Here is a 22,488-nt window from a genome sequence, read left to right as displayed (position 1 = left end):
CTGCCTTCTGTGAACACCCCAGTGTGCCTCCTATGAACCTTTTCTTGCTTCATTGAGCGTTTAAAAGTCAACATAGTGTAGCCTAAGTAATCGCCACAGAGAATAAGAACTGAAGGTACAGCAGGGCGCCATGGCGCACACCTGTAATCCCTGTTGCTGGGGAGGCTGAGACAGGAGGATCGCAAGTTCAAAGCCAGCCTCAGCAATAGCAAGGTGCTGAGCAATTCAGTGAGACTCAGCCTCTACATAAAATACAAAATTGGGCTGGGGATGAGGCTCAGTAGTAGAGCGCCCCTGAGTTCAATCCCTGGTACCCCCCAACTCCCCAAAAAAGAACGGAAGGTGGGTCCTCCTTGCTAAGGTTATTTGGGACAAAGACACTGTAAATTCATATTCCTCACCAGGAGTCTGGGACAGGCAGTATTGCACAGAAGCCCATGGACCATAGATATTTGAGTTGCTGAGGCTAGCTTTGAACTTGCAATCCTCCTGCCTCAGCCTCCTGAGCACTGGGATTATAGGAGTGTACCACTGAACCTATCACAAATGTCCTTGAAAAACAGGGAGGTACAAGGGAGATTTAATTGTCTGCATATACATTTTTAAAGAAGATATAGCATTGAAATAACTAATGAATTTTATTTTTCATCTAACTAATACTATAAAAAGTAATACTCTCAGGGTTCTTCTTTGGGACAAACTTATATCCTTCCCTTCTGCCTGCTGATTTTTATATAAAAAGAGTATTTTTTTCTTATCATGTTTACTAGTGTTCCACACATTTTATTGGTAATGTAGGACTACTGTGTTTGCTAAAGGCTATCTCCCAGACAGGCACACAAAGGCAATCCTGAAGGCTGTGCTTACAAATGTTTTATTCTTATTTCATCCATTTGTTTTTTTTTTTCAGCAAAAAATGCATAGTTATATTATTTATACAGACTTTCATATTCAAAACTGCACGGAACAAATGTCTCAGAAAGCTGAAATCATGGCAAACTGTACGACAAACAGGAGTCACAATATGTTCAGTTACATGCACAGAATTGACCGAAATGATATCTATTTCTAAAGACTATTTTGGCTGATTAATCAGGAAATCTGGAATTACGATAAAGCAATGCTCTTCTGTCAGAACACACTATTGACCTGAAACCACCTCATAGTCCAGGTAGAGAAGTTCCCATGTCCTGAGGAGGCCTCTTCAGCCAGCTAAATATAGCTCTTTAGGATGCAGAGACCCAAGTCAGGGTAGTCTGAGAAGAATTAATTTAACAAGCAGTGGGAAGAATAATTATTTCTTTATGCCTAGGTTATTCTTTACTCTTTTCTTTTTCCATTATCACCATTAAGTGAATTTAAAAACAAAAAATAAAAACAGAACAAGACAACAACAACAAAAAAGAATCAAGGTTTCTATTTGATCACTGCTAAATCTTCCCTCTGCCTCTGACCTGAGGGAGAATATGCATATGGCCCTTCAAGGAATGCCCTTTACTGCAGAGGGGACCTGCTAGTTGTACCTTTTTGGAAATCCCAGTACAATCGTGGCATTTAAATTCTTCATTAGAAATGGATGCACCTCCTAAGGCAGATGGTCAGAGAAGGCCAAGGACTCCTTTTAGGAACCTCTGTCTTCAAGGCTGGATTCCTGGAAAGCCAAGGCTTCAAGGTGGCAGAGAGGACCTGGGGCTGATTCTTCTTCCCACTTCAAAGACACAAGGGACAGAGTTTCCAGGGCTATGCTTCTTACTGGCTCTGTAGTCACTGTCCTCGAACCCTCGTCACCTCCTTAGTGTCTGGGTACTCAGTTGCTTTGCTCACCACCTCCAGAGACCCAGAACCCGTCTGGCAGAAAAGTAGACTTTCCTAGCTAGGTCCTCCTGGGAGAGGAAATTTTAAAAAGTTTCTAACCAGAATTTTAAAAGACTTTGAATTTAACCTTGTTACACACATAGAACTTATTGGACATATTTTCTTCTTAAAAAAATCGTTTTGTCTTTAAGCTCTACAGTATTTACATTTTTAAAGACCTGAGAGGTCTTTTTCATTTGGATAAGAACTCAAGGTGATTAAACTCCTAGGACAAAGATGAGGCTTTCCAAAAAGCACTGGTTCTCATCCAGGTGCTAAGGCCTGTTTTATTAACAAACAAATGGCTATTACAAATTTTGCAATATAAAATTAAAATACTTCTTCAAAATTGTTTCCCATGAATTTTGCTTTTTTGCATCCAGTGTATTAAAAACAGGTTGTGCTAACTAGAAATAAATCTAAGAGAAAGAATGAAATGAAAGTTAACTGGTCCCTGTACTTCATCTATAAATGGGCTGATTTACATGGTGTCCTCTCTCCATGTGGTAAACAGAGGAAGGGTCATCCTTATGACATCTTTATGGCCTAAATAACCAACTGAAGGACACCCCCTCCCAGCCTGGAGTGCTTATTGTGTATTTGGGTGGAGTTGTAAGGCATGAGCAAGGTGGCCTGCCACTTTTACACGCTGGAGAATAATTTTGCACATTCAAGAACATTTTCCTTGAGAAATGCCAGGTTTGGAATAGCTTTCAGAGGTTGGGAACAAAAAGCTGGAAAGCTCCTGTATAGCATTTAGAAGCAAAAGACACTGGGAATATTTTCAGAAGCTCAAGGGAAAATCTGCTTTCCCAAAAGAGTTAAACAGTAAATGAGTGCGTATTGTTGCACATAGGTGTACATTAAATTTCAGAGCTTTCAAAAGTCACATCCTGCCACAATTAGCAGCTCAGTGAGTATTCTTGGCCTCTGACCTATAAATAAACACTCTAATTCTGCAACATGCCCACAGACTCTTAAGCGGCTCTAAAATAAATAAATAAAGCAAAAGGAAAAAAAAACAAAACAAAACAGGACTACAAACTGGTTAGAAATCTGCAACCCAGAGTGTAATTTTGTCTTTTTTTAAAAAAAGAACAGCATAAATTTATATTAGCTTTTTGGAATAGTAACCAAGAAGAACTGACATGCATTTTCATAATTGAGAAATAATTATTCATAATGCTGAAGAAGTCAGATCTTCAAGAGGAAAGCATGTGGTCTCTTGCAAAGAAATAGTGTGCTAAGCTTCAGCCCCTGGACGCTTCCTTTTTCAAAGTATCTGGGCTTGTTCACTGTCAGGCAATGTATGTCAGGATATTGGCAATCCTTCAAGGAAATCATTCAAAGGGTGATTTACAATTGGCTGGTGCTATTCCCCAGAGCCCTTTTCACTTATGTCCTATTGTACGGAAACAAATTAAGGACATTAAGCCAGAGGATAAATGTACCACTCAAAATACACACAGGTACTCCATGCTCAATTCAAAAGCCACAGGAGGCATCAAATAGAATTCCTTGCCTACCTCTTTAAATACTAACACCCTGAGAGTTCACGTGATTTTTTAGGTACAAAATTTAAAACATGAGCAAAAATGTCCATATTGGAACTTGCCTCATTCTGGATACTGGAATCCAATCCTCCTTGGTCTCCTTTTCCCATATCCTCTTCCTATTTTATTAAATTAAGTCAGATCCTTCAAAAAAGGGATCCTAAAAAAAAAAAACTCCTCCAGCCAGGCATGGTGGCACACACCTGTAATCCCAGCAACTCCAGAGGCTGAGGCAGGAGGATCATAAGCCCGATCAGGGCCAGTCTTGGCAATTTTTCGAGGCCCTCGGCAACTTAGCGAGAACCTGTCTCAAAATAGAAAATAAAAAGGACAGAGGATGTGGCTCAGTGGTTAAGCTCCCCTAAGTTCAATCCCCAGTACAAAAAAACCAAACCAAACCAAATTCCCCCACAGGTAGTTTTTCTAAGAGATGCTCTATAAGTTACAACACAGACCTTGAAAGAGGGCAAAGGCTGGAACATTCGTCTCAGTTTTAATTTCGGATATTTAAGCACTTGAACTCATATGTGTATTTTTTTTAAACTTTATTACACTCTCTATGAAATTCACTTAATGACATCATAATTTAGGCACTTTGAATGAATCACACTTCATAATGATATGAATACTATTAACCTTCCAATCGTTATTATTAGTAGTATCTTTATTAATTAATAGTGGTGATAAATTTTTCAGTTCTGCACGTGGGCACACTATCCCTTTACCTGGATTGTACATTAAATTTTCAAGTCATTCTTAACCAAAGGCTTAGAAGCAGACAGGAAAAACAATTGATTGCAGGCAAATTAGCACGTTAATTGAAATACGATCCTATGTATTGCGCTTATGCTAATGGAAAGGAGAGAAGACCCAAACTTCTAATTCTCTTCCAACAAGGGAGAAAAAAAAAAGTAATGGCTGTGACAATATGGATCTTTGCCCAATAGCTTACATATAGTAGGTGGTCAATGATCACTCAGGGATTACATGAATGAAGGCATAAACAGCAACCAAAGACACTGACAAAGTCACAAAGACAAACCTCGACTGATGGCATTTTGTTGGATTTTGTAATCTGATTTCAAAAACGATTATTTCTTATTTTGCTCTATTTAAAAATTGCAATCAATTAAAGGAACATAGAGACCCATATATTATATGTGATACATGCAGTTAGGGTCTCTGTGCTTGGGCAGGTATCAAAGTTGTGCAGGCTAGAAAACACGACGGAGCGCATAACTGTCCCCACATCCTACAATCAGTTTGAAAACACAATTCTGTCCCCTTGGACCCATGGTAAAATCTTGAAGATAACTTCTATCAAACCTGTCTCTTGCTTGTGCAGACTAACTAAAGTTGTGAGATTCAAATATTTTAAAAATCCCGATTTATTATTGCTGCTAGCCCTCAGATTCAGCACCATACCAGAAAAATATAAAAATCACCTCCGTCTTCAAATTCTACATTCTTAGAAATGGTTCCCAGGAAGTGGCAATGATGAATGAGGCTTAACGGTTTTCTGACTGCAAGCACTTACAGGATTTATGAATGGAAACATGTGAAGGCCACCCTGGCCAGCTCTGTAGCCCCACACTTTCTCCCTGGGTTATTTATAGAAAGCGTATGGCCAGTGGAAAAGATCACATTTATTTTTACAAGTCATGACAAGACCAAAGAGCTCCACTTCCTCTCCCTGGGAAGGTCACCCTTTTCACCTGAGCTGCAAGAAGGGCAGAGAAGAAAGGAAACCTTTTAAACTACTGAGTCAGCCTGAGTCAGCCCCAGGGACCCACCCACCGGTGACAGGCACAGAAGTCAAACATCCTCTTCTCCCAAGAATGACTCTATGGTGCTGCTCCTTGAGATGTCATCTAGATCATGACTAACAAGTAAAAATAAAAAGCATTACATAATATGCTGCAAAATTCTACTGCCAGAGTAGATTGTGCAAAGATAATGGAGTGAATTCTTATTTATAATTTGTCCTGTATTTTGAACAACTGAGCATAATAAAGTGAAACTGAATTTTAATAGATGTGGCAAAATAAAGAGTGTGAAAAAAATGTTTTTAAAGATGTTTTATTCTGATTGCCACGTTACCCTTGAACTGTGCAATATACATGGATAGTTCCATGCAAATGTGGAGACTCAGTAAACATTTGCTTCTAAAATAGAATTGTCTCTCCTAACAGAAATCTGATGTCATTTAGCAAATAACACAGATAAACAAATTGTTCCTGATCTTAGCATATGTGGTACCTGTTTGCAAACATGACATGAAGTCCAATCACTGTTGTCAACTAGAATGTCCTCCTTTACTGGTATGTGTGGTATATAACATCTAAAGTGGAATGGGAAGGGAAGGACACGGGGGAAGGAAGAGGCAAAGGAAAGAGGAAAAGGAGTCCTGGTTCTCTCTGGAACAGACTGGGCAGTTTAACCTTCCCAGGGAAAAGTGTGTCATCTCATTGGCTCATGCATCATAATCACTTGAAAATGATAGGGGTATAATTTTATCCCTAAGTGGCCCTTGCTTAAGGACAAAGACACAGGGCAAGAAGAGAATTCTGTTTGTGGATCCAGAAAATCTCCAACAAAAAATTTAAAATGATAAATGCCAGGATTGTTCTTATTCTCAAATCCATGGATCCTTTTCAGAAGTCTCCCTCCTTCTGAAAGGGAGGTCCCATTTGACAGGGGAGCTGCAAGATACTCTTCAACCTGTTTCTCTAGTTTCCGAATCAACATTCTTTGGGGCTCTAGAGGAGATGACAATACCATGCAAATAAGTTTGCATGTGGAAATATCCTGATTTCCACAGCTGTCCTTGAACACGTGTATGGAATTAAGTTACAGCTGAGGAATAACATCTGTGCTGAGAACAAATCACCAGCCTTCGTAACCTAACAGGCACTCTTCTTGCACTTTGCAAAGGGGTAGACACTGACACTCCTCTGGAACTGTGCAAAGTGTATTGAAGAGCCCATTAAGAGGTCCTAAATCAAATATAGACCTACATAAATTTGACTTCTGTGTGCAAATTAACACATTCAAGGATACTGGTTCCTCCAGGGAATTGTGCTGAGCTTCTCTGTTTACAATTCTAGTGGCTATTAAAAACACAAACAAAAACAGCAACCTTTCTAGGAGCACCATCCTACCAGTGCTGAGGTAAGTGTTCATCTATTTTCTGTGCTTGATCTAAATTATGCCATGAGGTCAAGACTCTCTATTCACAGACTTATTTGGCTCTTAACCAAAACGACTTACCAAGAGTGTTAAGTATATAAATAAGCTACCTCAGTGGTTTCTGTTAATCGAGTCTGAATAACACTGGCCAATCAGATCATTAGAAAGCATCTTGGGGTGTGTTCATTAATTTTTCAATGATTTAGGGTGACTGCCAATCACTTCCATACCCTGGACCCGGATGACGCTTTAGTATTTAACTGGGCAAGTGTAATCTCATTTAACTCAAAAGTTGCAATTACTACTTAAGTAATATGCTCCTGTTTTCATAACATAAATAAGTAATACGCTCCTGTTTTCATAACATAAATATTCCTGAATATTACAGTTTTAATTTTAAACAGAGATGGGCAGTGTCAGTGTCCTCTCACCCTCCCCGACATCTGAATTAGGAACTGTGGTCACATTAGTGGGTTGGCTTCTTCTCTCAATAGAGAAGCCAAATGCTCTGCATGCCGGTGTAAGCCACTTCTGGTTCTACCAAACACTCAAGACCAACACCACCTTCCTTCCCTCCTGGGTGGAATGTTAAACCCTGATTTGCAGTAAAGTAAGAAAAGCTTATTCCTGCTGCTTTCCTGATGCAAGAAACTGTGTCTGAGGACCAGTCATTTGGGCATTGCTTTAAAAGGCACATTTATTCCAGTGGCAATTTAAACAAATAGAGAAGAAAAGAATAAGATTAAAAACAAAACAAACAAAAAAGCCAGGATGGGTTTGTGGAATAAAGTAAATAGGAATCTGGGATCTCTATAAACCACTTGAGCGCCTCACCAATAGTCTAACCAGAGTCCCTAAGGTAGTCATTCACAGTTGTATCTTGACACTCCTAGGCCTTCAGAAAACACTGTTTAAAAAAAGTAATTGAGTACTCTCAACCAGCTTGCCCTGATGTCCAGTTCAAGTTTGCAATGCAAAAGGCTACAAAATTCAAAACTATGTGACAAAGAAAATTCAGTGCATATCACAGGCTTTGATAAGTTATGCAAAATCATCATATATATTATTATTTAAATAACATCTGAGAAACGTATTCAAATAATTAACTTGTGTTCACATTCCATGCATTTTCTAGCAGGTTAAGCCCTGGGTTTGTGTCTTTGTGCCCGTTTCCTACAAAGCTCCATTCTTTGACAAATCCAAGCATTCCTCAGACTGAAATGGAAGTACCCAGGGATTCTCTCTATTTATCCTCCTTATTGCATACCTGACCTCACAAAGGCTTCTTGTTATCACCACTGACACAGAAGACAACTGGAAAAGCAAACTGGGGTTTTATTTGGGATTTTATTCTCTGTCTTTGCAAAATCTCCAGATGTCAAAGACACCACCTGCCTTTTTTTCCAAGGGCAAGAACTATTGTGGCCCTCTGCCTCCTATTTGATCCCTCTCTCTTCCTTTTCCTCAGCCCCAAGTGGGCTAGGATCCCCTAGCAGCAGTGGACCTTTCCCTTGTGGTTTTGCAGCACCCTCCTTGAGCAAAGAAGGAAACACAAGAAAACTTGAAAACAAACCAACAACAGCAACAACATAAATTCCAAACAAACAGGCGGGCAAACCAGTAGCCTCCTCCATGGCGGAGGCTCACTTTTTACTGTAGAATTCGGGGTTGTTTAGGAACTTCCTGATGACCAACCCTAAGCAAACCACCAACAGCAGCATGTAGCCCACGGTGCCCGAGAAGGTGGGCGCAGCAGGTGGGGCCTGGAGGAACTGGCGCAGGCCCTCCTCTACGTAGTACACCTGGTCATAGATACTGAGGAAGGTGAAGATGTGGAAGAGCTGGTGGCTGTGGCCGATGATGTCGAAGAGGCCTGGCTGGATGCGCTCGGGGATCTTGCTCACGTTGAAGAAGGCGGCCACCACCAGCCAGAAGTAGCGACGGTAGAAGTGCACGAAGAGCGTTGGGTTCTCGCCACGCAGGTCGAAGAGCCAGCTCTCCAGCATAATGGGGCAGGCCATGCTGAGCGGCATGATGAAGACGAAGGTGCGCAAGGCGAACGGATAGGCGCACCAGTCGGTGCGGCTTTTGCAGCAGGCCACCGTGCATGCGACAGCCAGCACGAAGGCCACCGGCAGCACCAGCGCTCGGTAGACGGCAATGAGGCGTGTGCAGTCCACGTGCCAGCCGAGGCGCTGCTGCACATACGGGGTCATGACTCTGGCGTCCAGCAAGCTCAGGCCTGGCAGCAGATAGTAGTAGTAGGCCACTGTGCTGCCGAAACCATAGTAGCTGATGGACGCGTAGTCCAGGTAGAAGAAGGCGGCGCGCAGGCGCAGCGACAGGCAGCTGAACACGTGCGCCGTGCAGCTCATGGCGAAGGTCAGCAGAACACCCGACGCATAGCACCACAGGGGCAGCAGCCACGGGTGGTGGAAGGGCACATCGCGGCCGCTCAGGAAGAACAGGCGACAGAACTTGCTCAAGAACAGCAGCAGCGGGATGAAGTGCGTCCAGAAGTTGAGCGTCTCATTGGTAGGCTTCAGCACCGAGGCCAGACACTCCTGCGCCGTGCATGGCAGGCGCCGGTAGCCCGACAGGATGAAGCACTCCACGAAGTCGTCGGGGACCTCGTCCCAACGCAGTAACTGCTTGGCAGACGCTGGGAGGTCCCCGGAGGCTGCAGGATGACAATGCCGGTTGGCCCCCGAAGCTCCGGCAGCCGTGGCGGGAGGGCCCTTTGTGCCCGTGACCCGGGGCTGCAGGCGCCGCGGCATGGTGCTCGGGGCTCCACTAGGACGCACGCAGGCGAGCTCTGGCGCCGGCTCCCGCGCGCTAGGCAGCCCCGGCCGGTCGCCGTCGGGGCCTTTGTGCCCGCTCCGGGGGCGTTGCTGCAGGTTCAAGACCAGACCCGATCCTCCGAGTAGCTGCTCCTAAATAAAAAAATAGAATCATAAAACAATCAATAGGCAGCGCGGCGACCGGCAGGAGCGCGCGAGGCTCGGCGGCCCCCTCGCCGAGCTCCCTGCTACCCGCGCGCGGCCGCCCGCGCTGCGGCAGCGGCAGCAGCGGCGGCGGCGGCGGCGGCGGCGCGGCGGACTGCGGCGGCGGCGCTGCTGCGGTGACTGGGCATCGCGCGGTGCGGGCGCCTCTGCCGCCGCCCCCGGAGCGAGAGGCGGGGATGTGAGAGCCGAGGCGCTGGAGGGAGGGAGGGAAGGAGGGGGGGCGCACTGAGGAAGGGCGGGGGCCTCCCCGGCTAGGGTTTCGCGGCCGCCGCGGGGGATAGAGTTGTCCCCAGTCTCGAGTTCCGTACCATCCCCCTTCTCGGGCCTCCGCAGCCCAGGCCGACCCGTTAATCATTGATGCGGGGGGCAAAGGCTGGCTTGCGGCTCAGCCGCTCCGGCCGAGGGTGAGGGTCGGCTCTGGGATTCGAAACCCGACAGCCACGCGGGCGTTCTAGAGGACACTGGGGAGCCGCGTTCTCAGGGGGCGGGGAGCTGCGGCCGCGGGGGAGGGGAGGGACGCGGGCCCGCGCGGGGCGGAGAGATGCGCTGACAGTCATCTCCCGAGGTGGCCCGCGAGGGGACACTGCGGAGATCGGGGACGCGGGGCGGGGGCTCTGCTACCGGGTCCGGATCCGAGCCTCGTCATTGTCAGATACCTGGTGCTGCTTCTCTCTCCCTGCCCCTCGCTCATCCTTGCGTGCGTGCGTGTCGCCTTTCATTCCAAGCACTACACCGAGCCTTATATTTATCCCCTTTCCCCTAGCGGACTTATTCAGGTGCGTCACTATCCTCCTATTTCCCTCACCCTTGTCCTGTCCAGAGGAACCGTCCCCAAACTAGCCTCCTCTCGTGCTCACCGGCCATTGGAGCCACAGCTCACCCATCTTCTTGCGTCTGTAACTAGGATTCTTGTTTGGAGCCCCGAGTCCGGCAGCTCAGGACGGGTTGCTGGAACCTCCGCATTTTAGTGAAAAACTTCACATGACGACCTGGCGATTCAGAAAACGTCTTAGGATCCGAGGAATTTATTAAGAAGGGATTCCCAAGCAGAGCTGCGCCCGAGTCAAGGGAGGGCATGGATGAAAGAAGACCTCAGGGAGCAGGTGCATTCTAGCACGAATTGAAGAGAGAAAGCAAGATCATTTCCTAGAGACATGGCAGGCTTGGGTAAAACTTATGCATAATTAACCAGGAGTACCTGGCAGGATAGGTTGGATGGCTGGAGGCAAGAACAAAAGATTCGAAGACTCCAAGTGATTTGGAAAGATGCCTTGACCCTTGAAGAAAGAGGGGCTCAAAAACCTGTGTGTTCTAAAAAGTTCAACATGTAAGTTTCTCTCAGTGATACCCTGGGGGTATGGCTGGGTTTAACTGATCTCTAACCTGTGGTACAGGCGACAATAAGCACTAAGCACCTTATAGTTTTCAAATCTTTTAGGTATCATGCATCCCATTTTACAGAAGAGGAAATGGGGGCACCCTTGACCATAAAGAACAGGCCTAAGTGGTAGAAGGGGAACCTGAACCCAGGTATGCTGTTTCTAGATTTCATGTATTTCAGCTGGAACATCCAGCAACCCGTTTTACTCAAAGGAAGAAAGGAATGATTTAGGAAAAGCTTTCAGTTTTCGTTTTTAAGTTCATTTCAAGAATAAAAGGCTACCTTCCTAACTACAGCAAATCCTGTAAGTAAATTAAGGAAGATTTACTTAGGAGAGGCTCAAGGTGGCTTTAAGATATGGATAAAAATTATTTATAACTGGGATATCATTCTGTATTGTAAATGAATAGAATTACTTAACAGTCTCTTTAGAAGTGTTGGTCTTCTCTCTGAAATATTTTCCACTAGTAATTGATTTAGCAAACTCTTACACAATTAGGCCAAAGGCAAACTCTGGTCTTGTGTCTGACCTAGCACACATTCCTGATTAATGGATTTTAATAAATAAGGTTTGCTGCAGTTATTTAACCAGTATTTTGTTTTAGTGTTCTCTGGTTTCCCACTGTCTGTTTTAAAGTGAAATCTAATTTCCTTTCACATCTGGACGGAGGGCCCATGCTAACTTGCTAACTTGTGAAAGGGATTAAGATTCAGGCACTTAATTCAAGCCTAGGAATGATAAACCTAAATGCAGGGCAGACAGGGAAAAAAAATTTCTTTTCATGTTCCCTTTGTCACTCCACAAACAGCCTAAGCTGTAGCCTGTAAAAAATGTTGATCTTATAATAATTCCCACATTTAGCAACCTCTTTGTTGCATGATCAGCTCACTTACATAATTGGAAAAAATACAATAAAAAGTTCATTTCAAGCAAAATAATGGAATTGGCTGTAAATGAGTGTGCACCATCTCTAGCTAGATAAGATAACATTTATCATTGCATCTAAGAATGGCAGAATGGATTCTTAATAAAATATAGTGTTCTTTTAAAAAGTCATTATTTTATAAAGTCAAACAACACCCTGTCACAACATTCTTGTAAGTGATCACAAATCCTTCATGGTCTCTGCCTTTCTCCTTTCTCATATATCCTTGCCCCGTGGGAGGTGCAAAGTCAAGTACAGCCACGCAGTGAGAGGTGTTCATGAACATTCACTGTGCAGAGCCCAGACAGCTAACCTTGCTGTATCTTGACAAAGCTAAGTAAAAAGGAATAAAGGAAACAGCACGAGTGTTCTAATTATAAAAGGTTTTCATTATAAAATAGCAATGTGATTTTTTCCTGAATTAGTACCCATCTATAGGGTTAATGTCTCTTAATTTTTAAAATTGTGATATAAAAATGTGTTCCCCACCTCCCACCAATGCTGGGTTTTGTAGTTTGTTTTAATTCCAGTAAACTGTCTGCCTCTTGTCAGTGAGAACCAGGCTTAAGTTGCTGGGTTTGGCTGAACAGATAGAAGCAATGTGCTGGCTGCCACCTCCCGCCCCTCAAGGTGTGTGTGGAAAGCCAGTGCTGGAGTCTGGTCACAGAAACCAGCTCATGTTCTCAATGGAAAGCTTGCCAAATGGAGGTTGCAAACGTGGTTTTGGTAGTTCTGTAGAAATTTTGTACATCAGCGTCCTGTGGGGCCCTGGCTGCAAAATGCAATCATATGTTGGCTGTGTGGCAAACTGGATAAACGCTTTTTCTAATCTGATTTGCTTTAGCAACTTTCTTCTAGACCAGCTATCGGTATCTTTGTGGTTCTCTCTAATGAAATGAAGCATATATAAAATTTCACAGTAAATTTGATGTTTTCTAATAAGGACAATTAGTGACCTGTAAAATCTGCAGAAAAACATGCCATTTGCTAATAAGACACCTATTTTCCAGAGGAAATAACTTTTTAGTCTCACGTTAGCCAGAAAACAATGAGCCAAGCAAGTAAACAATAAACCACAATGGACCTAGGAGTTAATTGCACGCAAGAATCTTTAGAAAGAGAACTCAAGGGTTCAATCCCTGTCTTCAGAATATACAGTCTCAACAAAATGCTTCTCTTTTCTCCAAGTTGAAGGTAGCCATGATAGTGTCCACCACACTCTCCCAGGTCAGACAGGGTCACAGCCAAACAACAGGGCATGAGCTCCCTAGTGGTAGAAAATCTTATGGCATCAGAAGTGACTGTGACAATCTTTGGGGACAAGTGTGATTGGAAAGTCAGGGAGGGGGGCTGGAAACTGGAGAGAAAATGCTATTCTTGCCTGTTCCCTGTTTCTCTCTTGAAGAAATGCTAAGGAAGACTGGTTGAGGATGTTTTTTCCTTTGAAGTTTCCATGTAGTGTCAATGTCACATGCCCCAACCTCGGCTCATTCTCCTTTTTTCTACCCTGGGTCTCTGAAGTGGGCACACAGGAGACTAAGGTGAAGAATAAAAGATTACAATTTCTGTGTAAGTCTCATCAGTTTCAATATGAAGCTTTAGTATGTAGTCCATGGGGGTAATTGATAGGCAATAAATTGAGGCCCAGGGAAGGGTCAAAACACTTTGAGAAGGGTGGGTGATGGGAATTGTTTATTGACCTCTGCTCCATAGTCCATTGCCCTTGTTTGTACAGTATCAGAAAGTAGCATATAATTAATAAACAAAAACAGCTCCGTGAATAAGAAGAGTCAGACTAGAGGATTTTAGGAACTAAGTGGTCTTCCTATTCTAAGATTCTAGGATTTTAGGTTCTAACCTTTGAAAAGCTTATTGTGATGATTTAAAAAAAAATCCCAGTCACAACGGGTTGGGTGTTTAGTATGCACAACAGATGGTGACCCCCCAAACCTCTTCCAGTGACTTGAGAGTCAGGAGGGGGAATCCACCCTGGACCTGGGAGAGAGGCGGAGGCAGCTGGACAAGGTGGCAAGGTGAACACACTATCCCCATTTTCAGGCCCCCAAAAAACGAAACAGGCACAGAGAGGTTCAGCAGCCCGGTGGCAGAGCTGGAGTCCAGTGCTTTTCTTTCCAATCCCCTCAACCTTTCCTTCATAGGCACTTGCTCCTGAGAAGCTGTTACGTAGCTTGCCTTGAACATTTCCAGTAAAGGGACTTATCCTTTTCCATCATAAGTTTTTTTCTTTTATCATTGTCGTTATTGGAAAATCTTGTTAATAATTAAAGGAGTGCTATTGATGAGAAACACACACTGTTGCATCTTGGCCCAAAGGTCAGCCATAAGGGTTATTGAGTCTGCGTGTGGTTAGAAAGTTCCCCAAAAGAACCATGCCAGATAGAGCAGTTGCACACATGGAAAGTGACCCTGGATGTGATTAGGTACGTTTAGTATAACAAGTGTCATCGTCTAAAGGAGGAACATCTGTTGATCCCAGAGGCTTGCTGCACAGAGGCAAAGAGCAGATTCTGTGATTTCACAGATAATCTTCGCATTTATCACAATATTATCAATTAGAGCAGCTGACTGGTACAGGAGGGAAGTATCCTGTTACCTCATCACACACTTGACTTCGAGGGGAGGGCATCTCTGTTACGGGGTTCAGCTTGGGCCTCAATGAAATTTGCTTGTTGCTGGTTCTGTTTAGTTCTATAATGTAATGATGTTTCTTCTTTTTTTTTTTTTTGAGGGTTAATATCTATTTGTTGAAAATATTTGTGAACATAATTATCTAGGTGCCAATCACTAGACTAATAGAGGGTGTTGTATGTATCCTAGGTGGATTGATTGTTTTAAGAGTGTGTTTCGGTGACCTTGTGTTCATCTGGAGCCCCATTTGTGTCCAAACCATAAGCATTTGGGGAGACCGATGTGTCTTATCAGTACACTTAAGTCACTTCTCCACATTGAACAAGGACGAATGTTCTAGGAAATGCTTATTCTCCTGGTCACCCATTGGCATGCTTCCTTTGAGCCTTGGGTTCTGGGAAGTTGGGTCAAAATGGATTTGGTGGTGGTGTGCTCTTGATCCCTCCATTGCTGCCCTGACCAACCTCAACTGGAGCCACTCCATTCTCATACCCACCTAATTCCTTGTCTAGACACTTCCTGGCACTGGGGAGGGCTTACTGGGTGGATCCATGGTGAGCATTTGGGAGATAGTCCCCAGTTGTGTACTTAGCAGGCCCTAATCAGCACTAGGGGCACAGAGCTGGATCTAGGAACCCCAGGTGTAGAAGAGCAGAGGAGTGAATTGGAGCACAGTGGAGCCAAATCAGAATTGTTCTTGCTCTCCACTGGAGGGGCAATGGCTCCGCCATGTTTAAAGGCAGCCCTTTTGTGAGAACTCACTGGGTGCAGCCGTTTTGAAACTGGGAACTGTAATGCTGCCCTGAATGCCATTAGCTTTGGATGTTTTTACTCTGAAGTAATGTGCTCTACAGACACCTGCACCCCTAGCGCTGACCCCCATGGGAATGGGGTCAGGGCTGGGGTGAGGGTTAAATGCCATCTGACAAATGAACCAGGAAAAACTAAGTGTCACGAGACATCCACACACTTGTCTTTGGGAAAGCCATCAATCCTGGAGGATGGTCTGCCTATCCCTTGGCGCCCATCTCATATTCACTGATTTCTCCTTTGTACTAACAATGTCCTTGCTCGCTTACTTGTAATTAGCAAATGGGGGTGGATGCTGGACAGTGGATCTTTCTTTCATTTCTTCTTTAAATTGCATGGACGGCCAACTCCTGCATTCAGCAGGCTTCCTGATTATACTAACCTGGTTTAATTTGGTGTATGTTGGGAGGGAAGAAGGGTGGGAATGGATGGCTCCATGGGCCACAGTTCTATCCCATACTCCCAGCTCCAGAGTGCATTGAAATCTTCAGTTAGCATTTCTAACAGGGTCCTCAGTAATGAGCATGCTTTATACCTGTGGACATCAAATTCAACCCCCACTTAGCAGAGACCAACTAACACAGGTCTGCCAGATGCAAACACAACATAATACTTTGTTTTCTCAAATTCTTTTTAAAAAAATTTAAGATTAAATCATTGGATATGGAGTTGTCAAGACATTCGTCAGACATTTTAAACAATTCAGAAATAAGGCAGAGAAGAAAAGCCTTTCATAAAGATAGAGATTTCTTATGAAAGAAGGGATGATGAAAATGTGTTTTAGTTAGATTTTTTTTAATATAAAAAATATTAAGTATCAGTTATTTATGCTGGGCTGTTTTGGCTTGGCTGCACAGAACACATTGCTCAGAAAAGACCAGCAAGGGTACAAATAAAGGAAGGGTTAGAAAGGGGGTGGAGGGGGTTTCCCTGTATGAGACAGGCATGGGAAGAGCCAGCCTCAAGTCTCCATGTTGGAATGTTCCTGTCACTAGGGTTGATGTGATTTTAAAATTCTACAGCAGCCTCATAGTTGGTGGCAGAAAACCGTCCCTCTTTTGGGAGATGGGAGGGGGAACCCCGTGGAGGGACTGACTTGACATTTGTCCTTCATGGTTGGTGGTGCTTAATTATGGTAAGAAAAGGATTATTTTTTAAGACTGTGATTGCTCATTACTGCTCTCCCTCATTCTGACCTCTCCTCTGACAGCACCAGCCTTCCTAAGGTTCTGCTGAGTCCCAAGCATGTGCCGCTAGGAGAGGCTCCCTGTGGCTGTGTACAGGCTGGCCTCTCACAGTGGCCCAGCTGAGGGCAGAGGGGCCTGGTCGGTAGCCCATGCTCTGTCAGCCATGCTCACAGCCCAGACGTGTGTTCTTTCCCCTGAAGAATAAGCACCTTTTACTGCTTCATTGGTGGACTGACAGCTGCCCCAGGGCCTTTGCACTCTCTGTTTCTGTTTGCCTCCCTCTGCCTCAACTACTTTTCTTTCTGACATTCTCCCTTTATTTAGTCCTCTGCTCAACATTGCCACCTCCCAGAGACCTTGCTGTCCACCCTGACATGATAGTGATGGGGTCCCTCTCACTCTGCCCCCTCACCCTGCTTTATATTTCTCATAGTCGCATTATCTGACATTATATAATATGTGATGTATTATATATTTCTTTCTTTCTCTTCTCCTGAAATGTAAGCTCACTGCCTATCCACAGCTCCCATCAGAGTGCCTGACACTTAGGAAACATTTGTGGAATGATTAAAAAGACTATCCCTAAAAGCTAAGCCCAGAGTCAGGCTCAGTTCAGAATATGTGTATTGATGCTGCTCAGGCAGAAGCATCTCTAATGAACTGACCTCCACAACCCAGAAGTACTGACCCAGAAATAGAAAACACAGAAGCCATTGGCTGTGAATCTCTTGTAACGAGGGCAGTGGCTTCTGCACTAAGATCAATCACTAGGGGACCTTCAAAACATAACATCATCAAAAAAGGGTGCTGGCCACATCCTCCACCCCTGCCTGGCGGAGCCTTTCGGAGCAGGCGCGTGGAATTGCAGGACTAGTCATTTATCTGGAAGGAAACCACCTATAACATGGCCATGAGGGTGAGAAGGAGTAGCAGTGTTTGATTTGAATTTTAAAGGTCAATTCTAACAAAGTCGTTTGTATCAAAGAGAATTCCTCAAATCTCTTCTATTAATAGCCTCATTTAGCACCCCTGGCAGCTCAACAGCTCTGTTTAGGATTCTGTCTCACCATGTTTTCACCTTTACTGAAATAGAGAAGCAAATGTCAAGGCAGATACAGTGCCACAGAGGTATAAAAATATTATGCTCCGGGCCTATGGCCTGAGCTTTGGGCACTTAGCAGATTCTCCCCCTGAAAGGCTGTTTTAAGATGCTTGGAGTTTTGCAAGTGCCCTAAGAGCCTTGGAGACCACCACATCCTGGTTTTTTTGACCCATTGGTGAGAGCATAGCTGAGCAGGTAGCTGCTAAAACGGTGGTTTACACAGAAGCCACTAGCAGTCAGGTGGTGCGTTTCACAGGGACACAGAGCTCTAGAGCAAGCACCATTCCACAGGAAGAGTTGGGGGACAGCGGGCCTCGGTGTATCCAGCACCTTCTCTTTGTGTCCTCTCTGGAACACAGCAGCTCCTGCAGGTGCCACGTGACCTGACAGCCTCCCAGAGAACTGTCCGAAGGCAGAATCCAGCCCAGCACCACCTGCAAAGGCTCGGGAAGGAAAAGATCTCTGGGAAACTTGGGTGTGGGAGGATGGAGGAAGATTTGAGTTCGGCCTCCATTGCCATTGGGCGGAATCTGAACATTAGATGGCTTCTAGCTTGATTGAGGTTGGATTTCGCTTCACCTAATGTGCTCAATAAGAAACTCAGGGAAGTGTGGTCTTGCATTTTTAAAAGCAGTGGTTACGTGTCTGTGTGCAGTGACACAGGAAGGTTGCAGATGGGGGCAGTTCCTGGAAAAAGAACAACTTATGCCTAATTGCCTGACCTTTTCTGGGGGCGGTTATTCCGACTGCAATTCTTCCTCTCGTTTGCATTCTGCAGGTTTCTTTGGTGACAGAGTCTGTGATGATATGATTTAGCTCTGAGTGCAAAAAAATAGAGCCAGATGCATCTCCTCCACCACTCTGTTTTGCACCTTCAGATCCCACTCCCTGAGTCCTGTCCCAAGAGGACCTCCTTACTGCCAGTCAATCCTGCACCCAGGGTGGTGGCCAGTAATGGTTCTACCTGACTTTCCCCAGCAGAGAGCTGTCTGTCAGAAAGGATTCTCTTTCCTGTACCTGGGGCATTCTGTGCTTGTTTCTTCATGTGACAGCTAGAAAATTTGGCTGTGTGACCAATCCTGGCCCTTTCTCCTCTTCTCTCTGGGGAAGAGGTAACTGCCTGGAATTGTGTCACGCAAGGACCTGTGATGGCCTCTAAGGAGTCTGTAAGTGCAGTGGAGGCCCGTTTTGTCCATTTCCCTTGCACCTTCTATTCCTTCCTATTGTGCAGCTTTTTAAGTTCAACTACTTCATTTTACAGATGAGGGAGACCAAAGCCCAGAGAAATGAAGATGTCAGGGACACTCTGCTGGGTCTATGACTCTCAGTCTGTGCCTTCTCTGAGACTGCAGAGGGTAGGTACACAGTGAAAGGTGGGTGAAAGAGCCCTGGCTTCCAAGTCAGATTTGGCCAGGTTTGAAGTCTGACTTTGTCATGTACCAGCTATGTGACCTTGGGTGAGCTGTTGAGCCTCTCTGAGCTGCAAAGGAAAACCACATGGCTCTCCTCCAAGATTGTTGTGAAGACTGATGTCTAAAAAGTGCCAGCCACAAAAAGGTACCAATAAACGGTAGCCATTTCTGTTATTCCTATGTCCCCATTATGTGAGGCGCAACAAACTCAATGGAAATATCATGAAACACCAACTTAAAATGGTATAATTTTCAAGTGTGTTCAACTTTTTTTTTTTCTTTTTTTGTGGTGCTGGGGATTGAACCCAGGGCCTTGTGCATGTGAGGCAAGTGCTCTACCAACTAAGCTATATCCCCAGCCCATATTCAACTTGTAATAGGGATTCCTAAAAACAAGAAGCCATTGAAATATAAGGAGGTGAACTTTTGGAATGGGTTGAACGTCTGGGCATTTAGTTAACTGCAGGGGAAGGAAGGGTCAAGTGCAGGCCAGCTCCACCTGAAGGTGCTGGGAGGAAGCTCCTGCAGGAGGAGAACTCAAAAGGCCAGCAGTCGGCCTTAGGTGGGGAGGTGGCCATGCATGGCAGGCCCCATCCAGATCTGCTGGAGGAGGATGCAGCACAGTGACCAGAATCCCAGAGGAGCTGAGAAGCATGCATGAACTGAACAGGTGACATCAGTGTGATCTGTCAGGAGGGGATGGGGCTGCAGAACCGGGTCCCCTTATCTGGACCTGGAGGAGCTGGACTTGGGGACAGGCTGACAAATCCCAACATGCAGGCAATTGCTTCTGCTCTTCTCTTGTAAGTCTGTCAAGAATAGCTCTGGTACTTCGAAATGTCAGTTGCCATTTGTTCCAATTTGCATAAAAGTTGTTTTTTTTTTTTAAGTGAAGAATTTCTAGGGAAAAAAGAAAAACCCTAGTTACATTCCAAACCATTGGCAATATTCTAACTTCTAATCTTTTAAAGTATACCTACAGACGTTTAATGTAATTACAATCCACGTGTGAATTTCATGTTCTATTTTTAATGTTGATATTTTAATGTGGATATTTCCCTGAAATAGAATAGTATACATCCTTTTTTATTTTAAATACCTCTGATGGTTCATCCGGATCTCCACTGGAAGTGTTTTGAGATGCTAAGAATTTATCCCTGTTACCAATTGTACTATTATGTACTATTACATTTTTTTTTTCTTTTAAGTTGTTTCCTTGCTGTTCCCAAAATAGAATGAGGAGACCAAATATGTGAACAGTTCAGTGACTCCTGCTTGGTCGCCCTACCCTGCCCACCTAGGAAATCATGTAAGTCTTTCTCTCTGTATTTCGGCAGGGATCCACCAGACGCTGCTGCCCGCTGCTGACCTGGCCCAGAGACACTTGCGGTAGGTGTTCCATGGGAGCTGTAGCGGGGCCAGCCTCTGCAGAGGGGATCCATGCTGGGGAGCTGACTCATGCTGGCTTCAGCCCAAGGCTGACCTCAGCCCCAGAGAAAAGGCAGAGAGGAAATGCGGCTTCCTTTTCTATTTAGAAAACCTGTGCCTGATGCAGCAGAGGGAGCAGGATGCAAAGTCAGACTGGAAATAGGAATTTCTTATATGTAGCATTAGCAATTACTGAGTATACTGTTATTTAAATATGTTTGTAATTTTTAAAAAATAACCTATTTCTTCAATGAGACACAGAGATAATCAGTTCTTCATTCACCAATTGCACTTCATTTTGTTATTCATGAAGGAAAGCAGTGGAGTTGGTCACACTTTCTGTGCATTTGAAGCCACTAGTGTGTAAGCTCCTGAGTGCAGCGGCCGTCCCAGCACCTGGTGCATTGCGTCCTGTGCAAGAAATAGGGGTTAAATTAATAAATTAATGCATGTGTTCCTAGAAATAGGAAATTTCCAATGAATAAGACAACCCCGTTTCTTTCTTTCTTTTTGAACTTGGTACTGCTTACATGTTTATTTAAATTTATATTTGCATATGTGTTGTAGGACTCTAAATTTCACAAAGCAATTTCTGTAGCACCAAACATAGACTTGCTATGCACACATTTGATAATTTAAGCTTTTGTGTCAAAGTTAGTTTCATTCATTTATTCAACAAACATTTACTGAGTGTATACTCAAGGGCCAGCATTGTTCTTCATGGTTGCAGGTTTAGTGCATCAGCTACCTCCTTTATTTATTTAAGTTTTTAATTGTTTTAATTGGTTAATTCATGACAGTAGAATGCATTTATGCACATTGATATATCATACATAGATGGGATATAATTTCTCATGTTCCCGAGTGTACATGTTGTAGAATCACCTTGGTCATGCAGTCACATATATACATGAAGTAATAATGTCTGTTTCATTCTACTAACCTTCCTATCCCCACATCCCCTTCCCTCCCCTCTCTTCCCTCTACCTAATCTAAGGTAAAGGTATTCTTCTCTAGTGCTCCCCTCTTATTGTGAATCAGCACCCACATATTAGAGAAAACATTCAGCCTTTGGTTTTGGGGGATTAGCTTATTTTGCTTAGCATGATATTCTCCAACTCCATCTATTTACTGGCAAATGCCATAATTTCATTCTTCTTTAAAGCTGAGTAGTATTCTACTGAAAAAAAAAAAAAATATATATATATATATATATATATATATATATATATATATATATATATATCACATTTCTGTTTCTTTCTTTACAGGGGACTTTCTATCCAAGCTACATGTATAGCTTTTTAGAAAATAGTTGACAGTGACAGCCCAATATTTAACAGACTTTTAAAATGAACATCAGTCCTGTGCTTTGATGCAGAGACCAAACAACGGGAATTAACTCTGGGAATTCTCTCATGAAGCAGAATTTAATCAGTAATTTCTTGGGAAACTACAGGATGGTTTTGAATGGGGCCCTTGCACTTGTCCCAGCTGAGGGAAGGAAGACCCAGTGAGCCAGCCCTGTGCCCCCAGCTCTATCGCTATGTGGTCTCCCGTGAATTAATCATTAGATAGCACACAGCACTCCACCCATGTCTATCTCCATTTTTCAAAATTATGTTTAACAAATTCCTGAAGAACACTCAAGTTATTTTTCTTCAAAAATTCTATTAAATGTATAACTATGATATGAATAGTACTTTTTTCCCATACCCAGTCCTAACTGCTGTTTATATATAGCTACTGCCTTTTGACATATAATGTATATCTAGCTGTTTTTTTTTTTTTAATTCTTTTACTTGGTATTTTTTTGGTTGACTAGTTTAGGTTTCCTAATTATACTGCCATATCTTTTTCTACCATTCCTTTAACATACTGCTGAATTTGATAATGTTTTATCTAGAAGTGTTTATTTTTTTATTAGTGCATAATAGTTATACATAATAGTGGGGTTCATTTTGACATATTCATAAATGGTTTGAGATGGTA

At 43.8% G+C, this 22,488-nt stretch overlaps 1 protein-coding gene across 1 annotated transcript; it reads right to left on the bottom strand.

Moving 5' to 3' along the window:
* Positions 1 to 858: 858 nt before the first annotated feature.
* Paqr9 (progestin and adipoQ receptor family member 9) lies at positions 859 to 10,059 on the bottom strand. The gene is made up of 2 exons (XM_071615580.1): positions 9,910 to 10,059; positions 859 to 9,529 (listed from the first exon to the last, which is right to left on the bottom strand). The coding sequence occupies exons 1-2, from the start codon at positions 9,910 to 9,912 to the stop codon at positions 8,240 to 8,242; spliced, it is 1,293 nt and encodes a 430-aa protein (XP_071471681.1). The 5' UTR covers positions 9,913 to 10,059; the 3' UTR covers positions 859 to 8,239.
* Between the last annotated feature and the right edge of the window lie 12,429 nt (positions 10,060 to 22,488).

Source organism: Marmota flaviventris, chromosome 8 (genome assembly GCF_047511675.1).
Source record: "Marmota flaviventris isolate mMarFla1 chromosome 8, mMarFla1.hap1, whole genome shotgun sequence".
Classification (NCBI taxonomy): Eukaryota; Metazoa; Chordata; class Mammalia; order Rodentia; family Sciuridae; genus Marmota; species Marmota flaviventris.
This window is presented reverse-complemented; position numbering and strand designations above follow the sequence as displayed.